Source organism: Macaca nemestrina, unplaced genomic scaffold (assembly GCF_043159975.1).
Source record: "Macaca nemestrina isolate mMacNem1 unplaced genomic scaffold, mMacNem.hap1 Scaffold_48, whole genome shotgun sequence".
Lineage (NCBI taxonomy): Eukaryota > Metazoa > Chordata > Mammalia > Primates > Cercopithecidae > Macaca > Macaca nemestrina.
The window spans coordinates 255,819-274,133 of record NW_027257678.1 but is presented as its reverse complement, the minus strand read 5'-3'; the positions used below and the strand labels follow the sequence as shown (position 1 = coordinate 274,133).

The 18,315-nt window shown below is 58.0% G+C and overlaps 1 protein-coding gene across 13 annotated transcripts in view; it reads left to right on the top strand.

The window, feature by feature from the left end:
* The first annotated feature begins 232 nt into the window (after nt 1–232).
* LOC139361416 (uncharacterized) overlaps nt 233–18,315 on the top strand; it is a 52,943-nt gene continuing 34,860 nt past the window's right edge. For 2 of the 13 annotated variants that reach the window (XR_011618988.1, XR_011618990.1), the window contains exons 1-2: nt 11,217–11,521; nt 13,647–13,773. Coding sequence is in view for 3 of the 13 variants with exons in the window: in XM_071090013.1 (XP_070946114.1) it covers nt 415–488; nt 13,647–13,773; nt 14,290–14,691 (603 nt within the window). In the remaining 10 variants the exon portion in view is untranslated. The other 11 variants (XR_011618986.1, XR_011618991.1, XM_071090013.1 and 8 more) reach the window with 10 other exon arrangements.

Here is an 18,315-nt window from a genome sequence, read left to right as displayed (position 1 = left end):
AGCTCCCCTTCCACTGGTAGATGTCAGCTCGAGTAGGTCCTGAGGACAAGAGTCTCGGGGGTCCGGCCCTGGAGGCCCCGAAGCCCCCACTCACACAAAGACCCCTACTATATCCGCGCTCCAGCCGCCAACAGGACTGCCACAGAAGCCCCCGCCCAGGCGTCAATGAACTTATTTAAAGGGGCCGCAGGCGGAATTGGAACAGCAAAGGAGTCGACCTGGGCAGTGCGCATGCACGTGGTGCTAGCCCGTTCTCCTGTCACAGTGACTCCAACGGTTGGCTGAGGACAAATCCCTGAGCCTTAACAAAACAGGAGCCCTCCGTGGCAGTGCCTCAGTGTCGAGGCACCAGCCTGACCAATCCAGGGAGTCGTAAAAACACAGGACACTACGCTACACGGAGGGCTGACCAGGATGCAGAAACAGCAGACAGAGTACAGGGAAAGCAGAGCGGAATCCCAGACTCAGGCCTCCCGGACAGCATTCAGGTGAGACCCCCAAAAGCCGTGCCTTCGTGATCTCGAGACAGGTCTCCTTGTGTGCCTGTGGGCTGCTCTCTCATCTGAGGGTCGTGCTCCCGAAGAACAGAACCCCTCAGCCTCAGGTATTATCTGGGGGGGTGTGTTTCTTTGCCGCTGCTGTATGTCTGTGTGCGTGTGTCTCGTCTTCTCTCTCTCTCTGCCTCTCACTGTCTATCTGTTTCTCTCGCTTTCTTTGTTTGTCTCTCTGTGTTGTGTGCCTGTGTGCGTGTGTGTTGGGAAGAATGTGTTCAGTGCGCTACAAAGCAATTTCTTGCAGGAAGGCCGGTCTTCGGTGGGCCTCTTTCTGCGTCCCGGGCTGGGTCATGTGCCAGTTGTCAATCACGTCCGTACCAGTTCCACTCTGGATTTGTGAAGGCCTCCATAATGTGAGGAGATGTGTCCGTCTCAGGTAAATTGAAATTTCGGACCGATCCTGGGCTGCTTCTTTTCCACGATCAAGATGACCACACTCCAGCCAAAAAAAAGAAAAGCCTCAAAGAACACATTGTCCTACAGAAGGGGAGCAGACCGAGGGGAAAGGAGATGGTTATATCCCTTCACGTCTCTTCTCAGAGAAATGAAGACACACCACGAAACAATCTTAAAGAAAAAGCTGAGAACGGAAACGACAAGGATGCCTGTCAAAGCAACAGAAGCCTCTCAAGACCAGCAAACTGATTTGGAATTCTCCCCTTATGCCTGCAGCAATGGTTTCCAGGAGTTCTTGAATGGTTTCTGTCTGCTCTAGGGGGCGCCACTGCCATGCGTGGTCACATTGGAATTACCTCGGAAGCGCCACTGGACCTCTTTAAATGTGTGCTAGAAAGCAGGAACAGTTTGAAGGAGACGCAGGTCATTCAGAATCAACCAAGGCCACTGCTCTTTCAAAGGAGGGAGGCAGAGGGCTTACGGGTCAGTGAATTTTCAGCTGACACCACGCCTTGAGGCCCATGGGATGATTCTGGGCTGCAGCCAGGCCCCGCCTCCCTCAGTCGATGTGCTCAGGGCATCCATTTTCACCCGGAGGGGTCCAGAATCGGATCTGACGGGGGGTCGTGAGACGACCCCAGCAGGTGCCCTGAAGCTCCCCCTCCCCCGGTGGAAATCGGCCCAAGGAGGTCCTGAAGACAGGACTCCTGGGGGTCTTGGCTTTGGACCTGGAACGCTGCCCGCGGCCCCCTACCCACGCGGCCCCCTACGGGACCCCGGATCCAGCCGCTGCCAAGGCTGCAGCAGGAGAGCCCCTGGCGCCCAGCGGCCGCTATCATTTAAAGGGGACGCAGCCTGACTGCCCGCAACGGAGCGCGGGGCGGCCAAGCCAATGCGCATGCGCGAGGCGCGAGCGGGCGGGAGTGGCTGCCATCAGAGTGGTTCCCACGGTTGTCACGGAAACCACGCCCCGACGCTTAGCAAACAGGAGCCCTCCGTAGCAGTGCTTGGGTGTCGGGGCTCCGAGGCTCCCGGCTGACCTCTCCACGGGGTCGACAGGACTGTCTCCGGACGCCAAGAGTCCTGGCAAAGGGTTGACAGGATTGTTGAAAGCACAGGCGGAGTCCCAGGGTAACAGCGCCGCATCCCAGCCTCAGACCCGCCCGGACGCTGTTCAGGTGAGTCTCTCCAGAAGTCCTGCCACCGCAATCGCGAGGACGGGTCAGCCGGCAGGCCCATGGGCTGCTCTCTCAACCGAGGGTCGTTCTGGTCGAGAGTCGAACCCCGTAGCCACAGCGGCTGCCTGGGGGTGTTTCTTTCTGCGCCCCTACTCTATGACAGTTTGTGTGTGTGTGTGTGTGTGTGTGTCTCCCATGTTCGATTCTCTCTGTCTGTCACTGAGAGTTTCTTGCCCCCTCTCTGTCGCTCTGTCGGTTGACGTGTAAGAGAGTGTGTGTGTGTGTGTGTGTGTGTGTGTGTGTGTGTGTGTTTACAGGAATGTGCCCTGTGCGTCAAAAAGCGATTTCTTGCCGGTCGGCATGTCTTTGGTAAGCGTCCTTCCGAGTCTCTGCCTGGGTCGTGTGTCCCCTTTTCAACCGTTTCCTCGGCGGTTCCACTTGGGTTTCTGAAGGCCTCGACCACGTGAGGAGATGCGTCGCTCCCGGAGCAGTGGAAATCTCATCCCCATCCCATGCGGCCTCTTTTCTGGGATCAAGACGAACACACTCCAGCCACAGACAACAGCCGCACGGGAGCTCATTGTCCTGCAGGAGAGGAGCAGGCCCACATCACAGAAGAGGCTTGGATCTTTTCAGGGCTCTTCTCTGAGAAAAGAAGCCACACCACGACACAGGCTGAAAGAGGAAGCCGGGAATGGGAGATGGCCACAATCCCAGTCACTGCAACGCTGGCCTCACTGGACAAGCCACCCCTTAGGCACCACTCTCCTTAAGCCTGTGGGGGTGGCACGGTGCTGTACCCTGCCTGGGCTCTGGCCTCTGCTCCGTCATCTCTCTGGCTGTGTATCCCCTGTTTCTCAGGGGCATACATGCTTCTTGGTCTGGCTGGATGTCTTCCATGAGGATCATTTCCCAGTCCATCAGGGAGACATTTCCTGGAGATCCCTGTCATGATCCTTTCTCTCTCCAAACCTGCTTCGATTTGGGCCGATTTCCACCGGGGGAGGGGGAGCTTCAGGGCGCCTGCTGGGGTCTCAGGACACCGCTTCAGATCCGATTCTGGACCCCTCCGTGTGAGAAACCATGGGCTGTGCACACCTAGTGAGGCGGGCAGGGCCTCGCTGCAGCCTGCAATCATCCCATGGGCCTCAAGGTGTGCTGACAACTGAAAGCTCACTGACCCATCGAGCCCTCAGCCTCCCTCCCCCTTCGAAAGACAAGTCCTTGTCTTCTGGGACAGGTGCTGTCGCCTTTCCTCTGCACATCCAGTCTCATTCCTGAGAGTGAGACTCCCCTCCGCTCCTGGGTGGACTGAGGCCCCGAAACTTTTGGCCTGCTGCTAGATCCCAGGCGTTCTTTGATTTTCCCTGGCATTCATGGAAAGATCTCCTGTGCCCCCTTCCAACGGGCACACGCCTGGACACTAGTGTTTCTTTTGCCATCGCCCCGTGTGCCCTCACTGACACACATTCACCCCATCTGCCCTAGGGGACGCCAGTGCCCCGCATTGGCTCCACCTCGGAATCGCCCCTGGACCTGTTTACACGTGTCCTAGAAAGCACAATCAGCTTGAAGGAGCCCCAGGCCCTTCAGAATCACGGCTGGCCACTGCTCTTTCAAAGGAGGGAGGCAGAGGGCTCACGGGTCAGTGAATTTTCAGCTGACACCACGCCTTGAGGCCCATGGGATGTTTCTGGGCTGCAGCGAGGCCCTGCCTGCCTCAGTCGATGTGCTCAGCGCATCCATTCTCACCCGGAGGGGTCCAGAATCGGATCTGACGGGGGGTAGTGAGATGACCCCAGCAGGTGCCCTGATGCTCCCCCTCCCCCGGTGGAAATCGGCCCAAGGAGTTCCTGAGGACAGGACTCCTGGGGATCTTGGCTTTGGACCTGGGACGCCGCCCGCGGCCCCCTCTCCCACGCGGACCCCTACCGGACCCCGGATCCAGCCGCTGCCAAGGCTGCAGCAGGAGAGCCCCTGGCGCCCAGCGGCCGCCATCGTTTAAAGGGGACGCAGCCTGTCTACCCGCAGCGGAGCACGGGGCGGCCGAGCCAATGCGCATGCGCGAGGCGCGAACGGGCGTGGGGCTGCCATCACAGTGGTTCTCACGGTTGTCACGGAAACCACGCCCCGACGCTTGGCAAACAGGAGCCCTCCGTGGCGGCGCTTGGGTGTCGGGGCTCCGAGGCTTCAGCCTGACCTCTCCACGGGGTCGACAGGACTGTCTTCGGACGCCCGGAGTCGTGGCAAAGGGTTGACCAGATTGTTGAAAGCACAGGCGGAGTCCCAGGGAAGCAGCGCCGCATCCCAGCCTCAGGCCCGCCCGGACGCTGTTCGGGTGAGTCTCCCCAGAAGTCGTGTCCCCGGGATCGCGAGAACGGGTCGGCCTGCAGGCCCGTGGGCTGCTCCCTCAACCGAGGGTCGTTCTGGTCGAGAGTCGAACCCCGTAGCCACAGCGGCTGCCTGGGGTTGTTTGTTTCTGCGCCCCTGCTCTATGACTGTGTGTGTGTGTGTGTGTGTGTGTGTGTGTGTGTGTGTGTGTGTCTCCCATTTTCGATTCTCTCTGCCTGTCACTCTCTGTGAGTTTCTTGCCCTCCTCTGTCGGTTGACGTTTAAGAGTGTGTATGTGTGTGTGTGTGTGTGTGTGTGAGTGTGTGTGTGTTTGCAGCAATGTGCCCTGTGCGCCAAAAAGCGATTTCTTGCCGGTCGGCATGTCTTTGGTAAGCGTCCTTGCGAGTCTCTGCCTGGGTCGTGTGTCCCCTTTTCAACCGTTTCCTCGGCGGTTCCACTTGGGTTTCTGAAGGCCTCGACCACGTGAGGAGATGCGTCGCTCCCGGAGCAGTGGAAATCTCATCCCCATCCCGTGCGGCCTCTTTTCTGGGATCAAGACGAACACACTCCAGCCACGGACAACAGCCGCACGGGAGCTCATTGTCCCGCCGGAGAGGAGCAGGCCCACATCACAGAAGAGGCTTGCATCTTTTCAGGGCTCTTCTCTGAGAAAAGAAGCCACACCACGACACAGGCTGAAAGAGGAAGCCGGGAATGGGAGATGGCCACAATCCCAGTCACTGCAACGCTGGCCTCACTGGACCAGCCACCCGTTAGGCACCACTCTCCTGAATCCTGTGGGGGTGGCATGGTGCTGTACCCTGTCTGGGCTCTGGCCTTCGCTCCGTCGTCCCTCTGGCTGTGTACCCCCTGTTTCTCAGGGGCATCGATGCTTCTTGGTCTAGCTGGCTGTCTTCCATGAGGATCATTTCCCAGTCCATCAGGGAGACACTTCCTGGAGATCCCTGTCATGATGGTTTCTCTCTCCAAACCTGCTTCGGTTTGGGCCGATTTCCACCGGGGGAGGGGGAGCTTCAGGGCGCCTGCTGGGGTCTCAGGACACCGATTCAGATCCGATTCTGGACGCCTCCGTGTGAGAAAGCATGGGCTGAGCACACCTAGTGAGGCGGGCAGGGCCTCGCTGCAGCCAGCAATCATCCCATGGGCCTCAAGGCGTGCTGTCAACTGAAAGTTCCCTGACCCATCTGAGCCCTCTGCCTCCCTCCTCCTTCGAAAGACAAGTCCTTGTCTTCTGAGAGAGGTGCTGTCACCTTTCCTCTGCACATCCAAGCTCATTCCTGAGAGTGAGACTCCCATCTGCTCGTGGGTGGACTGAGCCCCTGAAACTTTTGGCCTGCTGCTAGATCCCAGGCGTTCTTTGATTTTCCCTGACATTCATGGAAAGATCACCTGTGCCCCCCTTCCACCGGGCACATGCCTGGACACCAGTGTTTCTTTCGCCATCGCCCCGTGTGCCCTCACTGACACACGTTCACCCCATCTGCCCTAGGGGACGCCAGTGCCCCGCCTTGGCTCCACCTCGGAATCGCCCCTGGACATGTTTACACGTGTCCTGGAAAGCACAATCAGCTTGAAGGAGCCCCAGGCCCTTCAGAATCACGGCAGGCCACTGCTCTTTCAAAGGAGGGACGCAGAGGGCTCACGGGTCAGTGAATTTTCAGCTGACACCACGCCTTGATGCCCATGGGATGTTTCTGGGCTGCAGCGAGACCCTGCCTGCCTCAGTCGATGTGCTCAGCGCATCCATTCTCACCCGGAGGGGTCCAGAATCGGATCTGACGGGGGGTAGTGAGATGACCCCAGCAGGTGCCCTGATGCTCCCCCTCCCCCGGTGGAAATCGGCCCAAGGAGTTCCTGAGGACAGGACTCCTGGGGATCTTGGCTTTGGACCTGGGACGCCGCCCGCGGCCCCCTCTCCCACGCGGCCCCCTACCGGACCCCGGATCCAGCCGCTGCCAAGGCTGCAGCAGGAGAGCCCCTGGCGCCCAGCGGCCGCCATCGTTTAAAGGGGACGCAGCCTGTCTACCCGCAGCGGAGCACGGGGCGGCCGAGCCAATGCGCATGCGCGAGGCGCGAACGGGCGTGGGGCTGCCATCACAGTGGTTCTCACGGTTGTCACGGAAACCACGCCCCGACGCTTGGCAAACAGGAGCCCTCCGTGGCGGCGCTTGGGTGTCGGGGCTCCGAGGCTTCAGCCTGACCTCTCCACGGGGTCGACAGGACTGTCTTCGGACGCCCGGAGTCGTGGCAAAGGGTTGACCAGATTGTTGAAAGCACAGGCGGAGTCCCAGGGAAGCAGCGCCGCATCCCAGCCTCAGGCCCGCCCGGACGCTGTTCGGGTGAGTCTCCCCAGAAGTCGTGTCCCCGGGATCGCGAGAACGGGTCGGCCTGCAGGCCCGTGGGCTGCTCCCTCAACCGAGGGTCGTTCTGGTCGAGAGTCGAACCCCGTAGCCACAGCGGCTGCCTGGGGTTGTTTGTTTCTGCGCCCCTGCTCTATGACTGTGTGTGTGTGTGTGTGTGTGTGTGTGTGTGTGTGTGTGTCTCCCATTTTCGATTCTCTCTGCCTGTCACTCTCTGTGAGTTTCTTGCCCTCCTCTGTCGGTTGACGTTTAAGAGTGTGTATGTGTGTGTGTGTGTGTGTGTGTGTGAGTGTGTGTGTGTTTGCAGCAATGTGCCCTGTGCGCCAAAAAGCGATTTCTTGCCGGTCGGCATGTCTTTGGTAAGCGTCCTTGCGAGTCTCTGCCTGGGTCGTGTGTCCCCTTTTCAACCGTTTCCTCGGCGGTTCCACTTGGGTTTCTGAAGGCCTCGACCACGTGAGGAGATGCGTCGCTCCCGGAGCAGTGGAAATCTCATCCCCATCCCGTGCGGCCTCTTTTCTGGGATCAAGACGAACACACTCCAGCCACGGACAACAGCCGCACGGGAGCTCATTGTCCCGCCGGAGAGGAGCAGGCCCACATCACAGAAGAGGCTTGCATCTTTTCAGGGCTCTTCTCTGAGAAAAGAAGCCACACCACGACACAGGCTGAAAGAGGAAGCCGGGAATGGGAGATGGCCACAATCCCAGTCACTGCAACGCTGGCCTCACTGGACCAGCCACCCGTTAGGCACCACTCTCCTGAATCCTGTGGGGGTGGCATGGTGCTGTACCCTGTCTGGGCTCTGGCCTTCGCTCCGTCGTCCCTCTGGCTGTGTACCCCCTGTTTCTCAGGGGCATCGATGCTTCTTGGTCTAGCTGGCTGTCTTCCATGAGGATCATTTCCCAGTCCATCAGGGAGACACTTCCTGGAGATCCCTGTCATGATGGTTTCTCTCTCCAAACCTGCTTCGGTTTGGGCCGATTTCCACCGGGGGAGGGGGAGCTTCAGGGCGCCTGCTGGGGTCTCAGGACACCGATTCAGATCCGATTCTGGACGCCTCCGTGTGAGAAAGCATGGGCTGAGCACACCTAGTGAGGCGGGCAGGGCCTCGCTGCAGCCAGCAATCATCCCATGGGCCTCAAGGCGTGCTGTCAACTGAAAGTTCCCTGACCCATCTGAGCCCTCTGCCTCCCTCCTCCTTCGAAAGACAAGTCCTTGTCTTCTGAGAGAGGTGCTGTCACCTTTCCTCTGCACATCCAAGCTCATTCCTGAGAGTGAGACTCCCATCTGCTCGTGGGTGGACTGAGCCCCTGAAACTTTTGGCCTGCTGCTAGATCCCAGGCGTTCTTTGATTTTCCCTGGCATTCATGGAAAGATCACCTGTGCCCCCCTTCCACCGGGCACATGCCTGGACACCAGTGTTTCTTTCGCCATCGCCCCGTGTGCCCTCACTGACACACGTTCACCCCATCTGCCCTAGGGGACGCCAGTGCCCCGCCTTGGCTCCACCTCGGAATCGCCCCTGGACATGTTTACACGTGTCCTGGAAAGCACAATCAGCTTGAAGGAGCCCCAGGCCCTTCAGAATCACGGCAGGCCACTGCTCTTTCAAAGGAGGGACGCAGAGGGCTCACGGGTCAGTGAATTTTCAGCTGACACCACGCCTTGATGCCCATGGGATGTTTCTGGGCTGCAGCGAGACCCTGCCTGCCTCAGTCGATGTGCTCAGCGCATCCATTCTCACCCGGAGGGGTCCAGAATCGGATCTGACGGGGGGTAGTGAGATGACCCCAGCAGGTGCCCTGATGCTCCCCCTCCCCCGGTGGAAATCGGCCCAAGGAGTTCCTGAGGACAGGACTCCTGGGGATCTTGGCTTTGGACCTGGGACGCCGCCCGCGGCCCCCTCTCCCACGCGGCCCCCTACCGGACCCCGGATCCAGCCGCTGCCAAGGCTGCAGCAGGAGAGCCCCTGGCGCCCAGCGGCCGCCATCGTTTAAAGGGGACGCAGCCTGTCTACCCGCAGCGGAGCACGGGGCGGCCGAGCCAATGCGCATGCGCGAGGCGCGAACGGGCGTGGGGCTGCCATCACAGTGGTTCTCACGGTTGTCACGGAAACCGCGCCCCGACGCTTGGCAAACAGGAGCCCTCCGTGGCGGCGCTTGGGTGTCGGGGCTCCGAGGCTTCAGCCTGACCTCTCCACGGGGTCGACAGGACTGTCTTCGGACGCCCGGAGTCGTGGCAAAGGGTTGACCAGATTGTTGAAAGCACAGGCGGAGTCCCAGGGAAGCAGCGCCGCATCCCAGCCTCAGGCCCGCCCGGACGCTGTTCGGGTGAGTCTCCCCAGAAGTCGTGTCCCCGGGATCGCGAGAACGGGTCGGCCTGCAGGCCCGTGGGCTGCTCCCTCAACCGAGGGTCGTTCTGGTCGAGAGTCGAACCCCGTAGCCACAGCGGCTGCCTGGGGTTGTTTGTTTCTGCGCCCCTGCTCTATGACTGTGTGTGTGTGTGTGTGTGTGTGTGTGTGTGTGTGTGTGTGTCTCCCATTTTCGATTCTCTCTGCCTGTCACTCTCTGTGAGTTTCTTGCCCTCCTCTGTCGGTTGACGTTTAAGAGTGTGTATGTGTGTGTGTGTGTGTGTGTGTGTGAGTGTGTGTGTGTTTGCAGCAATGTGCCCTGTGCGCCAAAAAGCGATTTCTTGCCGGTCGGCATGTCTTTGGTAAGCGTCCTTGCGAGTCTCTGCCTGGGTCGTGTGTCCCCTTTTCAACCGTTTCCTCGGCGGTTCCACTTGGGTTTCTGAAGGCCTCGACCACGTGAGGAGATGCGTCGCTCCCGGAGCAGTGGAAATCTCATCCCCATCCCGTGCGGCCTCTTTTCTGGGATCAAGACGAACACACTCCAGCCACGGACAACAGCCGCACGGGAGCTCATTGTCCCGCCGGAGAGGAGCAGGCCCACATCACAGAAGAGGCTTGCATCTTTTCAGGGCTCTTCTCTGAGAAAAGAAGCCACACCACGACACAGGCTGAAAGAGGAAGCCGGGAATGGGAGATGGCCACAATCCCAGTCACTGCAACGCTGGCCTCACTGGACCAGCCACCCGTTAGGCACCACTCTCCTGAATCCTGTGGGGGTGGCATGGTGCTGTACCCTGTCTGGGCTCTGGCCTTCGCTCCGTCGTCCCTCTGGCTGTGTACCCCCTGTTTCTCAGGGGCATCGATGCTTCTTGGTCTAGCTGGCTGTCTTCCATGAGGATCATTTCCCAGTCCATCAGGGAGACACTTCCTGGAGATCCCTGTCATGATGGTTTCTCTCTCCAAACCTGCTTCGGTTTGGGCCGATTTCCACCGGGGGAGGGGGAGCTTCAGGGCGTCTGCTGGGGTCTCAGGACACCGATTCAGATCCGATTCTGGACGCCTCCGTGTGAGAAAGCATGGGCTGAGCACACCTAGTGAGGCGGGCAGGGCCTCGCTGCAGCCCTCAATCATCCCATGGGCCTCATGGCGTGCTGTCAACTGAAAGTTCACTGACCCATCTGAGCACTCTGCCTCCCTCCTCCTTCGAAAGACAAGTCCTTGTCTTCTGAGACAGGTGCTGTCGCCTTTCCTCTGCACATCCAGTCTCATTCCTGAGAGTGAGACTCCATCTGTTCGTGGGTGGACTGAGCCCCTGAAACTTTTGGCCTGCTGCTAGATCCCAGGCGTTCTTTGATTTTCCCTGGCATTCATGGAAAGATCACCTGTGCCCCCCTTCCACCGGGCACATGCCTGGATACCAGTGTTTCTTTCCCATCGCCCCGTATGCCCTCACTGACACACGTTCACCCCATCTGCCCTAGGGGACGCCAGTGCCCCGCATTGGCTCCACCTCGGAATCGCCCCTGGACCTGTTTACACGTGTCCTGGAAAGCACAATCAGCTTGAAGGAGCCCCAGGCCCTTCAGAATCACGGCTGGCCACTGCTCTTTCAAAGGAGGGACGAAGAGGGCTCACGGGTCAGTGAATTTTCAGCTGACAACACGCCTTGAGGCCCCTGGGATGTTTCTGGGCTGCAGCGAGGCCCTGCCTGCCTCAGTCGATGTGCTCAGCGCATCCATTCTCACGCGGAAGGGGACAAAATCGGATCTGACGGGGGGTCGTGAGATGACCCCAGCAGGTGCCCTGAAGCTCCCCCTCCCCCGGTGGAAATCGGCCCAAGGAGTTCCTGAGGACAGGACTCCTGGGGATCTTGGCTTTGGACCTGGGACGCCGCCCTCGGCCCCCTCTCCCACGCGGACCCCTACCGGACCCCGGATCCAGCCGCTGCCAAGGCTGCAGCAGGAGAGCCCCTGGCGCCCAGCGGCCGCCATCGTTTAAAGGGGACGCAGCCTGTCTGCCCGCAGCGGAGCGCGGGGCGGCCGAGACAATGCGCATGCGTGAGGCGCGAGCGGGCGGGGGGCAAACGTCACAGTGGTTCCCACGGTTGTCACGGAAACCACGCCCCGACGCTTGGCAAACAGGAGCCCTCCGTGGCGGCGCTTGGGTGTCGGGGCTCCGAGGCTCCCGGCTGACCTCTCCACGGGGTCGACAGGACTGTCTTCGGACGCCAGGAGTCGTGGCAAAGGGTTGACCAGATTGTTGAAAGCACAGGCGGAGTCCGAGGGAAGCAGCGCCGCATCCCAGCCTCAGGCCCGCTCCGACGCTGTTCGGGTGAGTCTCCCCAGAAGTCGTGCCCCCGGGATCGCGAGGACGGGTCGGACTGCAGGCCCGTGGGCTGCTCTCTCAACCGAGGGTCGTTCTGGTCGAGAGTCGAAGCCCGTAGCCACAGCGGCTGCCTGGGGGTGTTTCTTTCTGCGCCCTGCTCTATGACTGTCTCTCTCTGTGTGTGTGTGTGTGTGTGTGTGTGTGTGTGTGTGTGTGTGTGTGTGTGTGTTGCAGCAATGTGCCCTGTGCGCCAAAAAGCGATTTCTTGCCGGTCGGCATGTCTTTGGTAAGCGTCCTTCCGAGTCTCTGCCTCGGTCGTGTTGTCCCCTTTTCAACCGTTTCCTCGGCGGTTGCACTTGGGTTTCTGAAGGCCTCGACCACGTGAGGAGATGCGTCGCTCCCGGAGCAGTGGAAATCTCATCCCCATCCCGTGCGGCCTCTTTTCTGGGATCAAGACGAACACACTCCAGCCACGGACAACAGCCGCACGGGAGCTCATTGTCCTGCAGGAGAGGAGCAGGCCCACATCACAGAAGAGGCTTGCATCTTTTCAGGGCTCTTCTCTGAGAAAAGAAGCCACACCACGACACAGGCTGAAAGAGGAAGCCGGGAATGGGAGATGGCCACAATCCCAGTCACTGCAACGCTGGCCTCACTGGATAAGCCACCCGTTAGGCACCACTCCCCTTAAGCCTGTGGGGGTGGTACTGTGCTGTACCCTCCCTGGGCTCTGGCCTCTGCTCCGTCGTCCCTCTGGCTGTGTATCCCCTGTTTCTCAGGGGCATCGATGCTTCTTGGTCTGGCTGGCTGTCTTCCATGAGGATCATTTCCCAGTCCATCAGGGAGACACTTCCTGGAGATCCCTGTCATGATCGTTTCTCTCCAAACCTGCTTCGGTTTGGGTCCATTTCCACCGGGGGAGGGGGAGCTTCAGGGCGCCTGCTGGGGTCTCAGGACACCGCTTCAGATCCGATTCTGGACCCCTCCGTGTGAGAAAGCATGGGCTGAGCACACCTAGTGAGGCGGGCAGGGCCTCGCTGCAGCCAGCAATCATCCCATGGGCCTCAAGGCGTGCTGTCAACTGAAAGTTCCCTGACCCATCTGAGCCCTCTGCCTCCCTCCTCCTTCGAAAGACAAGTCCTTGTCTTCTGAGAGAGGTGCTGTCACCTTTCCTCTGCACATCCAAGCTCATTCCTGAGAGTGAGACTCCCATCTGCTCGTGGGTGGACTGAGCCCCTGAAACTTTTGGCCTGCTGCTAGATCCCAGGCGTTCTTTGATTTTCCCTGGCATTCATGGAAAGATCACCTGTGCCCCCCTTCCACCGGGCACATGCCTGGACACCAGTGTTTCTTTCGCCATCGCCCCGTGTGCCCTCACTGACACACGTTCACCCCATCTGCCCTAGGGGACGCCAGTGCCCCGCCTTGGCTCCACCTCGGAATCGCCCCTGGACATGTTTACACGTGTCCTGGAAAGCACAATCAGCTTGAAGGAGCCCCAGGCCCTTCAGAATCACGGCAGGCCACTGCTCTTTCAAAGGAGGGACGCAGAGGGCTCACGGGTCAGTGAATTTTCAGCTGACACCACGCCTTGATGCCCATGGGATGTTTCTGGGCTGCAGCGAGACCCTGCCTGCCTCAGTCGATGTGCTCAGCGCATCCATTCTCACCCGGAGGGGTCCAGAATCGGATCTGACGGGGGGTAGTGAGATGACCCCAGCAGGTGCCCTGATGCTCCCCCTCCCCCGGTGGAAATCGGCCCAAGGAGGTCCTGAGGACAGGACTCCTGGGGATCTTGGCCTTGGACCTGGGACGCCGCCCGCGGCCCCCTCTCCCACGCGGCCCCCTACCGGACCCGGATCCAGCCGCTGCCAAGGCTGCAGCAGGAGAGCCCCTGGCGCCCAGCGGCTGCCATCGTTTAAATGGGACGCAGCCTGACTGCCCGCAGCGGAGCGCGGGGTGGGCGGCCGAGCCAATGCGCATGCTCGAGACGCCAGCTGGCGGGGGGCCGCTGTCTGAGTGGTTCTGAAGGTTTTCACAGAAACCACGCCCCGACGCTTGGACAACAGTAGCCCTCTTTGGCAGTGCTTGGGTGTCGGGGCTCCCAGGCTCCAGCTTGACTTCTCCACAGGGTCCACAGGATTGTCTCCGGACGCCAGGAGTCGTGGCAACGGGCTGACCAGATTGTTGAAAGCACAGGCGGAGTCCAAGAGAAGCTGTGCCACATCCCAGCCTCCGGCCGGCCGGACACTGTTCGGGTGAGTCTCCCCAGTAGTGGTGTCCCCGGGATCTCGAGGTCGGATCGGCCTGCAGGCCCGTGGGCTGCTCTCTCAACCGAGGGTCGTTGTGGTCGAGAGTCGAACCCCTTAGCCACAGCGGCTCTTGGGGGTGTTTGTTTCTGCGCCACTGCTGTATGACTGTGTGTATGTGTGTGTGTGTGTGTGTGTGTGTGTGTGTTTGTGTGTCTCCCATTTTCGATTCTCTCTCTGTCTGTCACTCTCTGTGAGTTTCTTGCCCTCTCTCTGTCGGTGGACCTGTGTGTGTGTGTTTGCAGGAATGTGCCCTGTGCGCCAAAAAGCGATTTCTTGCCAGTCGGCATGTCTTTGGTCAGCCTCCTTCCGAGTCTCTGCCTGGGTCGTTTGTCCCCTTTTCAACCGTTTCCTCGGCGGTTTCACTTGGGTTTCTGAAGGCATCTACCTCGTGAGGAGATGCGTCGCTCCCGGAGAAGTTGAAATCTCATCCCCATCCCGTTCGGGCTCTTTTCTGGGATCAAGACGAACACACTTCAGCCACGGACAACAGCCGCACGGGAGCTCATTGTCCTGCCCACATCACAGAAGAGGCTTGCATCTTTTCAGGGCTCTTCTCTGAGAAAAGAAGCCACACCACGACACAGGCTGAAAGAGGAAGCCAGGAATAGGAGATGGCTACACTGCCAGTCACTGAAACGCTGGCCTCTCTCTTCAATCCACCCGTTTGGCACCACTCCCCTTAAGCCCGTGGGGGTGGCACGGTGCTGTACCCTGCCTGGGCTCTGGCCTCTGCTCCGTCGTCCCTCTCGCTGTGTTTCCCCTGTTTCTCTGGTCCATAGATCCTTCTTGGTCTGGCTGAATGTCTTCCATAAAGATCATTTCCCAATCCATCAGGGAGACACTTCCTGGAGATCCCTGTCATGATTGTTTCTCTCTCCAAACCTGCTTCGGTGTCAGCCGATTTCCACCGGTGGAGGGGGAGCTTCGGGGTACCTGCCAGGGTCTCAGGACTCCGCTTCAGATCCGATTCTGGACCCCTTTGGGTGATAGAGCATGGGCTGAGCACACCTAGTGAGGCAGGCAGGGCCTTGCTGCAGCCCACAATCATCCCATGGGCCTCAAAGCCTGCTGTCAACTGAAAGTTCACTGACCCATCTGAGCCCTCTGCCTCCCTCCTCCTTTGAAAGACAAGTCCTTGTCTTCTGGGACAGGTGCTGTCTCACTTCCTCTGCACATCTAGTCTCATTCTTGAGAGTGAGACTCCCCTCTGCTCCTCGGTGGAATGACCCCCTGAAACTTTTTGTCTGCTGCTAGATCCCAGGCGTTCTTTGATTTTCCCTGGCATTTATGAAAAAGTGCCTTTTGCCCCCCTGCTACTGAGCACATGAATGGACACCGTTATTTCTTTCGCCATTTCCCCATATGCCCTCAGTGACACGTTCTGACACTCTGCTCCAGGATACATCAATGCCATGCGTGGTGGCATTGTTGCCACCTGGAAATCATCCCTGGAATTGTTTACAGGTGTACTGGAAAGTGCGTCAGCTTGAAGGGGCCCCAGACCCTTCAGAATCATGGCAGCCTACTGCTCTTTCAAAGGAGGGAGGCAGAGGGCTCACGGGTCAGTGAACTCTCAGCTGACACCACGTCTTGAAGCCCATGGGATAATTTTGGGCTGTAGCGAGGCCCAGCCTGCCTCCGTAGATGTGCTCTGGTGATCCTTTTTGTCCCAGAGTGGTCCAGAGTCGGGTCTGATGAGGGGTCCTGAGACGATCCCAGGGGCCCCCCTGAAGCTGCCCGTCCCCTGGTGACAATCGGCCCAAGGAGGTCCTGCAGATGGGACTCCCGGCGGTTGGGTCTGGGGACACCGTCCGTGGCCCGGTCTCCCACGTGGCCCCCTACTAGAGCCGGGATCCAGCCGATGGCAAGGCTGCAGCAGGAGGGCCCCTGGTGCCGAGCTGCTGTCATTGTTTACAGTGGACTCAGTATGTCTGCTGGGAGCAGAATTCCATGACGCTACCAGTGTCCTGGAATGCGGTATCAGCTTGCAGGAGCCCTATGGTAAAGAAGACTAGGCTAGCTGGAGACAAAAAATGCAAGGAAAGGCATAAACCAATGGGAGCCAGTGGTATTAATGGTGGCACTTGGTAGCTTGCAGATGAGGAGCAGTTTTTGGACAGAAAAGAGGGTAACATATTTGTTGACTACCTGGTCTGTGTCACCTTTTTTTGTAATCTCCCAGCTACCCTGTGAGATAAACATTATTATTCCCATCTTATTGATGAAGAAACTGACTTTCAGAAAATGTTTAATTCCCCAAGGCTGCCATGTGGATGATCTGAGTCTTAGGGCCAGCTCTGTCTGGCTGTACATTCTTTTTCACACCATCACATTAACCTTTGGGAAATGAAGGAGGCAAGGCATAAGGTAGTGAGGCCCAGAGTTTCCCATAGGAACCCATCAGTGGATCTGTCAAAGTCAAAACATGAGCTGAAATATGTTATAATAATACTTAGCAGGGACCCGGGTATAGTGTCTCACACCTATAAGCCCAACACTTTGGGAGGCCAATGCGCGTGGATCACTTGAGCTCAGGCCAGCATGATGAAACCCCGTGTACAAAAAATTAAAAGATTAGCTGAGTGTGGTGGTGCATGCCTGTAATCCCAGCTACTTGGGAGCCTGAGGCACGAGAATCACTTGAGTCTGGGAGGCGGAAGTTGCAGTAAGCTCGGATCATGCCACTGCACTCCAGCCAAGGAGACAGAGCAAGACTCCATTTCAAAACAAACAAACAAAAACAAAACAAAACGAACAAAAAAACCTTAGAAGGGGAAGAAGTCATCTGAAGAGAGCTCTGACACAGCCCTTGGTTTCTTCTAAGGAGCAACAGTGGAGTTAGGAGCCGTGCCTTATTCCTCTGTGCTCCCTGGTGCCTTGTGCTTGTTTATTGAACAGTCTATGTCATTGTTTTCCTGGAATAGCATAGTGATTAAGAGCATGGGCTTTCAAATTTGACAGATCCAGATTTAAATCCTGTCTTCACTGGAAATGGTGGTTTTTTATTATACATGGAAATAATTGAAAATGGATCCCTAGCTCATACTAGCAAAAATCAATTCCAAATGGATTAAGAATCCGAATTGGACACCATTGTTTGTTTCACCATTGCCCTGTATGCCCTCAGTGACACACGCTCACACCGTCTGCTCTAGGATACGCCAGCGCCACGCGTGGTCGCATTGGCTCCATTGGTTGCATTGGTCGAACATCAGCAAAATTTAAAACATTCAGAAGATATACATATAAGCAAATATCTTTATGACCTGAGAAAGGGACCAAATTCTTAATCAAGACACAAAAATTACTAGCTATAAAATAAAAGATACATACATTTGATTGTATTAAAACTAAGAATTGAACAGATTTTTGGAGCGGGGCCAAGATGGCCAACTAGAAGCAGCCCTGATTGGAGGCTGCCATCAAAAATAAGCAAAAGAGCATACACATTCAGCACTGGCAAACAAGGTATCCAAGTTCTCTCATCAGGACTGACTGGGCAGCTGGTGTGACCCACAGAGAGGAAGGAATAGTGGTGTGGTACAGTGGGCCACCTAAGAAGCACATGGAGCTGGGGACCCCCCAGCCACTAGCCAAGGGAAGTGGTGAGTGAGTATGCCACCCAGGCTGGGAAACTGCTTTTTCCATGGAACTGTGTAACCCACAAATAGGAATATCCCACTTGTGAGTCTACACCTCTGGGGCCTAGAGTCCTAACCATGAGCCACACAGATTTTCAACATCCACTCAGCTAGAATCTGCTTAAACCTGCTGAGTTCCCTGTGGGGAGGGGTGGCCGCCTGCTGTCTAAGCCATCTGAGTTCCTTGGTGGAGGGGCGGCAGGCAACACTGGGCCTGCTAGCTGCCTAACACACTAAGCTCCCAGGGCAGGAGAAAGGATGGCAGCCATCTCTACAGCTCCAGGCTGGGCTTTTCCCCTGATGGAACCAGGGAGACCGGATGGCTTGGTCCCAAGAGGTATTCCCCACAGCCCAACACACCAGCTGTGGCAGACTGTGTCCAGAATGCCTCTTCAGGCCTGACCCTGACCCAGCCCTCCTCACTGGGTGGGGCCTCCCTGTAGGAACTCCAACAACTCCAGCCAGGGACTCAGGGACAAAACTCTGATTTCTCTGGGCCTGAGCTCCTAGGGATAGGGTGACCATAGTTTCCATGGAACAGCAGACTTAGTGATCCCTCCCACTATTTCTGAGGAATATGGGCAGCCCAGATGAGTGGGTTTCCCCCAGCATGGGTCACCCCCCTCCACCAAGGCACAAACACTTCATTAAATGGGTCCTGCTACCTATGCCACCCAATTGTGTGAGACCCTCCAACAGGGGTGTCAACACCCTAAACAAGAGTGTTCCTACTGGCATCAGGTTGGTGCCCCTTGAGGTCAAAGATCCCAGGGGAAGAAGCAGACACCCATCTTGGCTGTTCTCCAGCCTCCTCAAGTGACATCTCCAGGCATGGGAGCAAACCAGA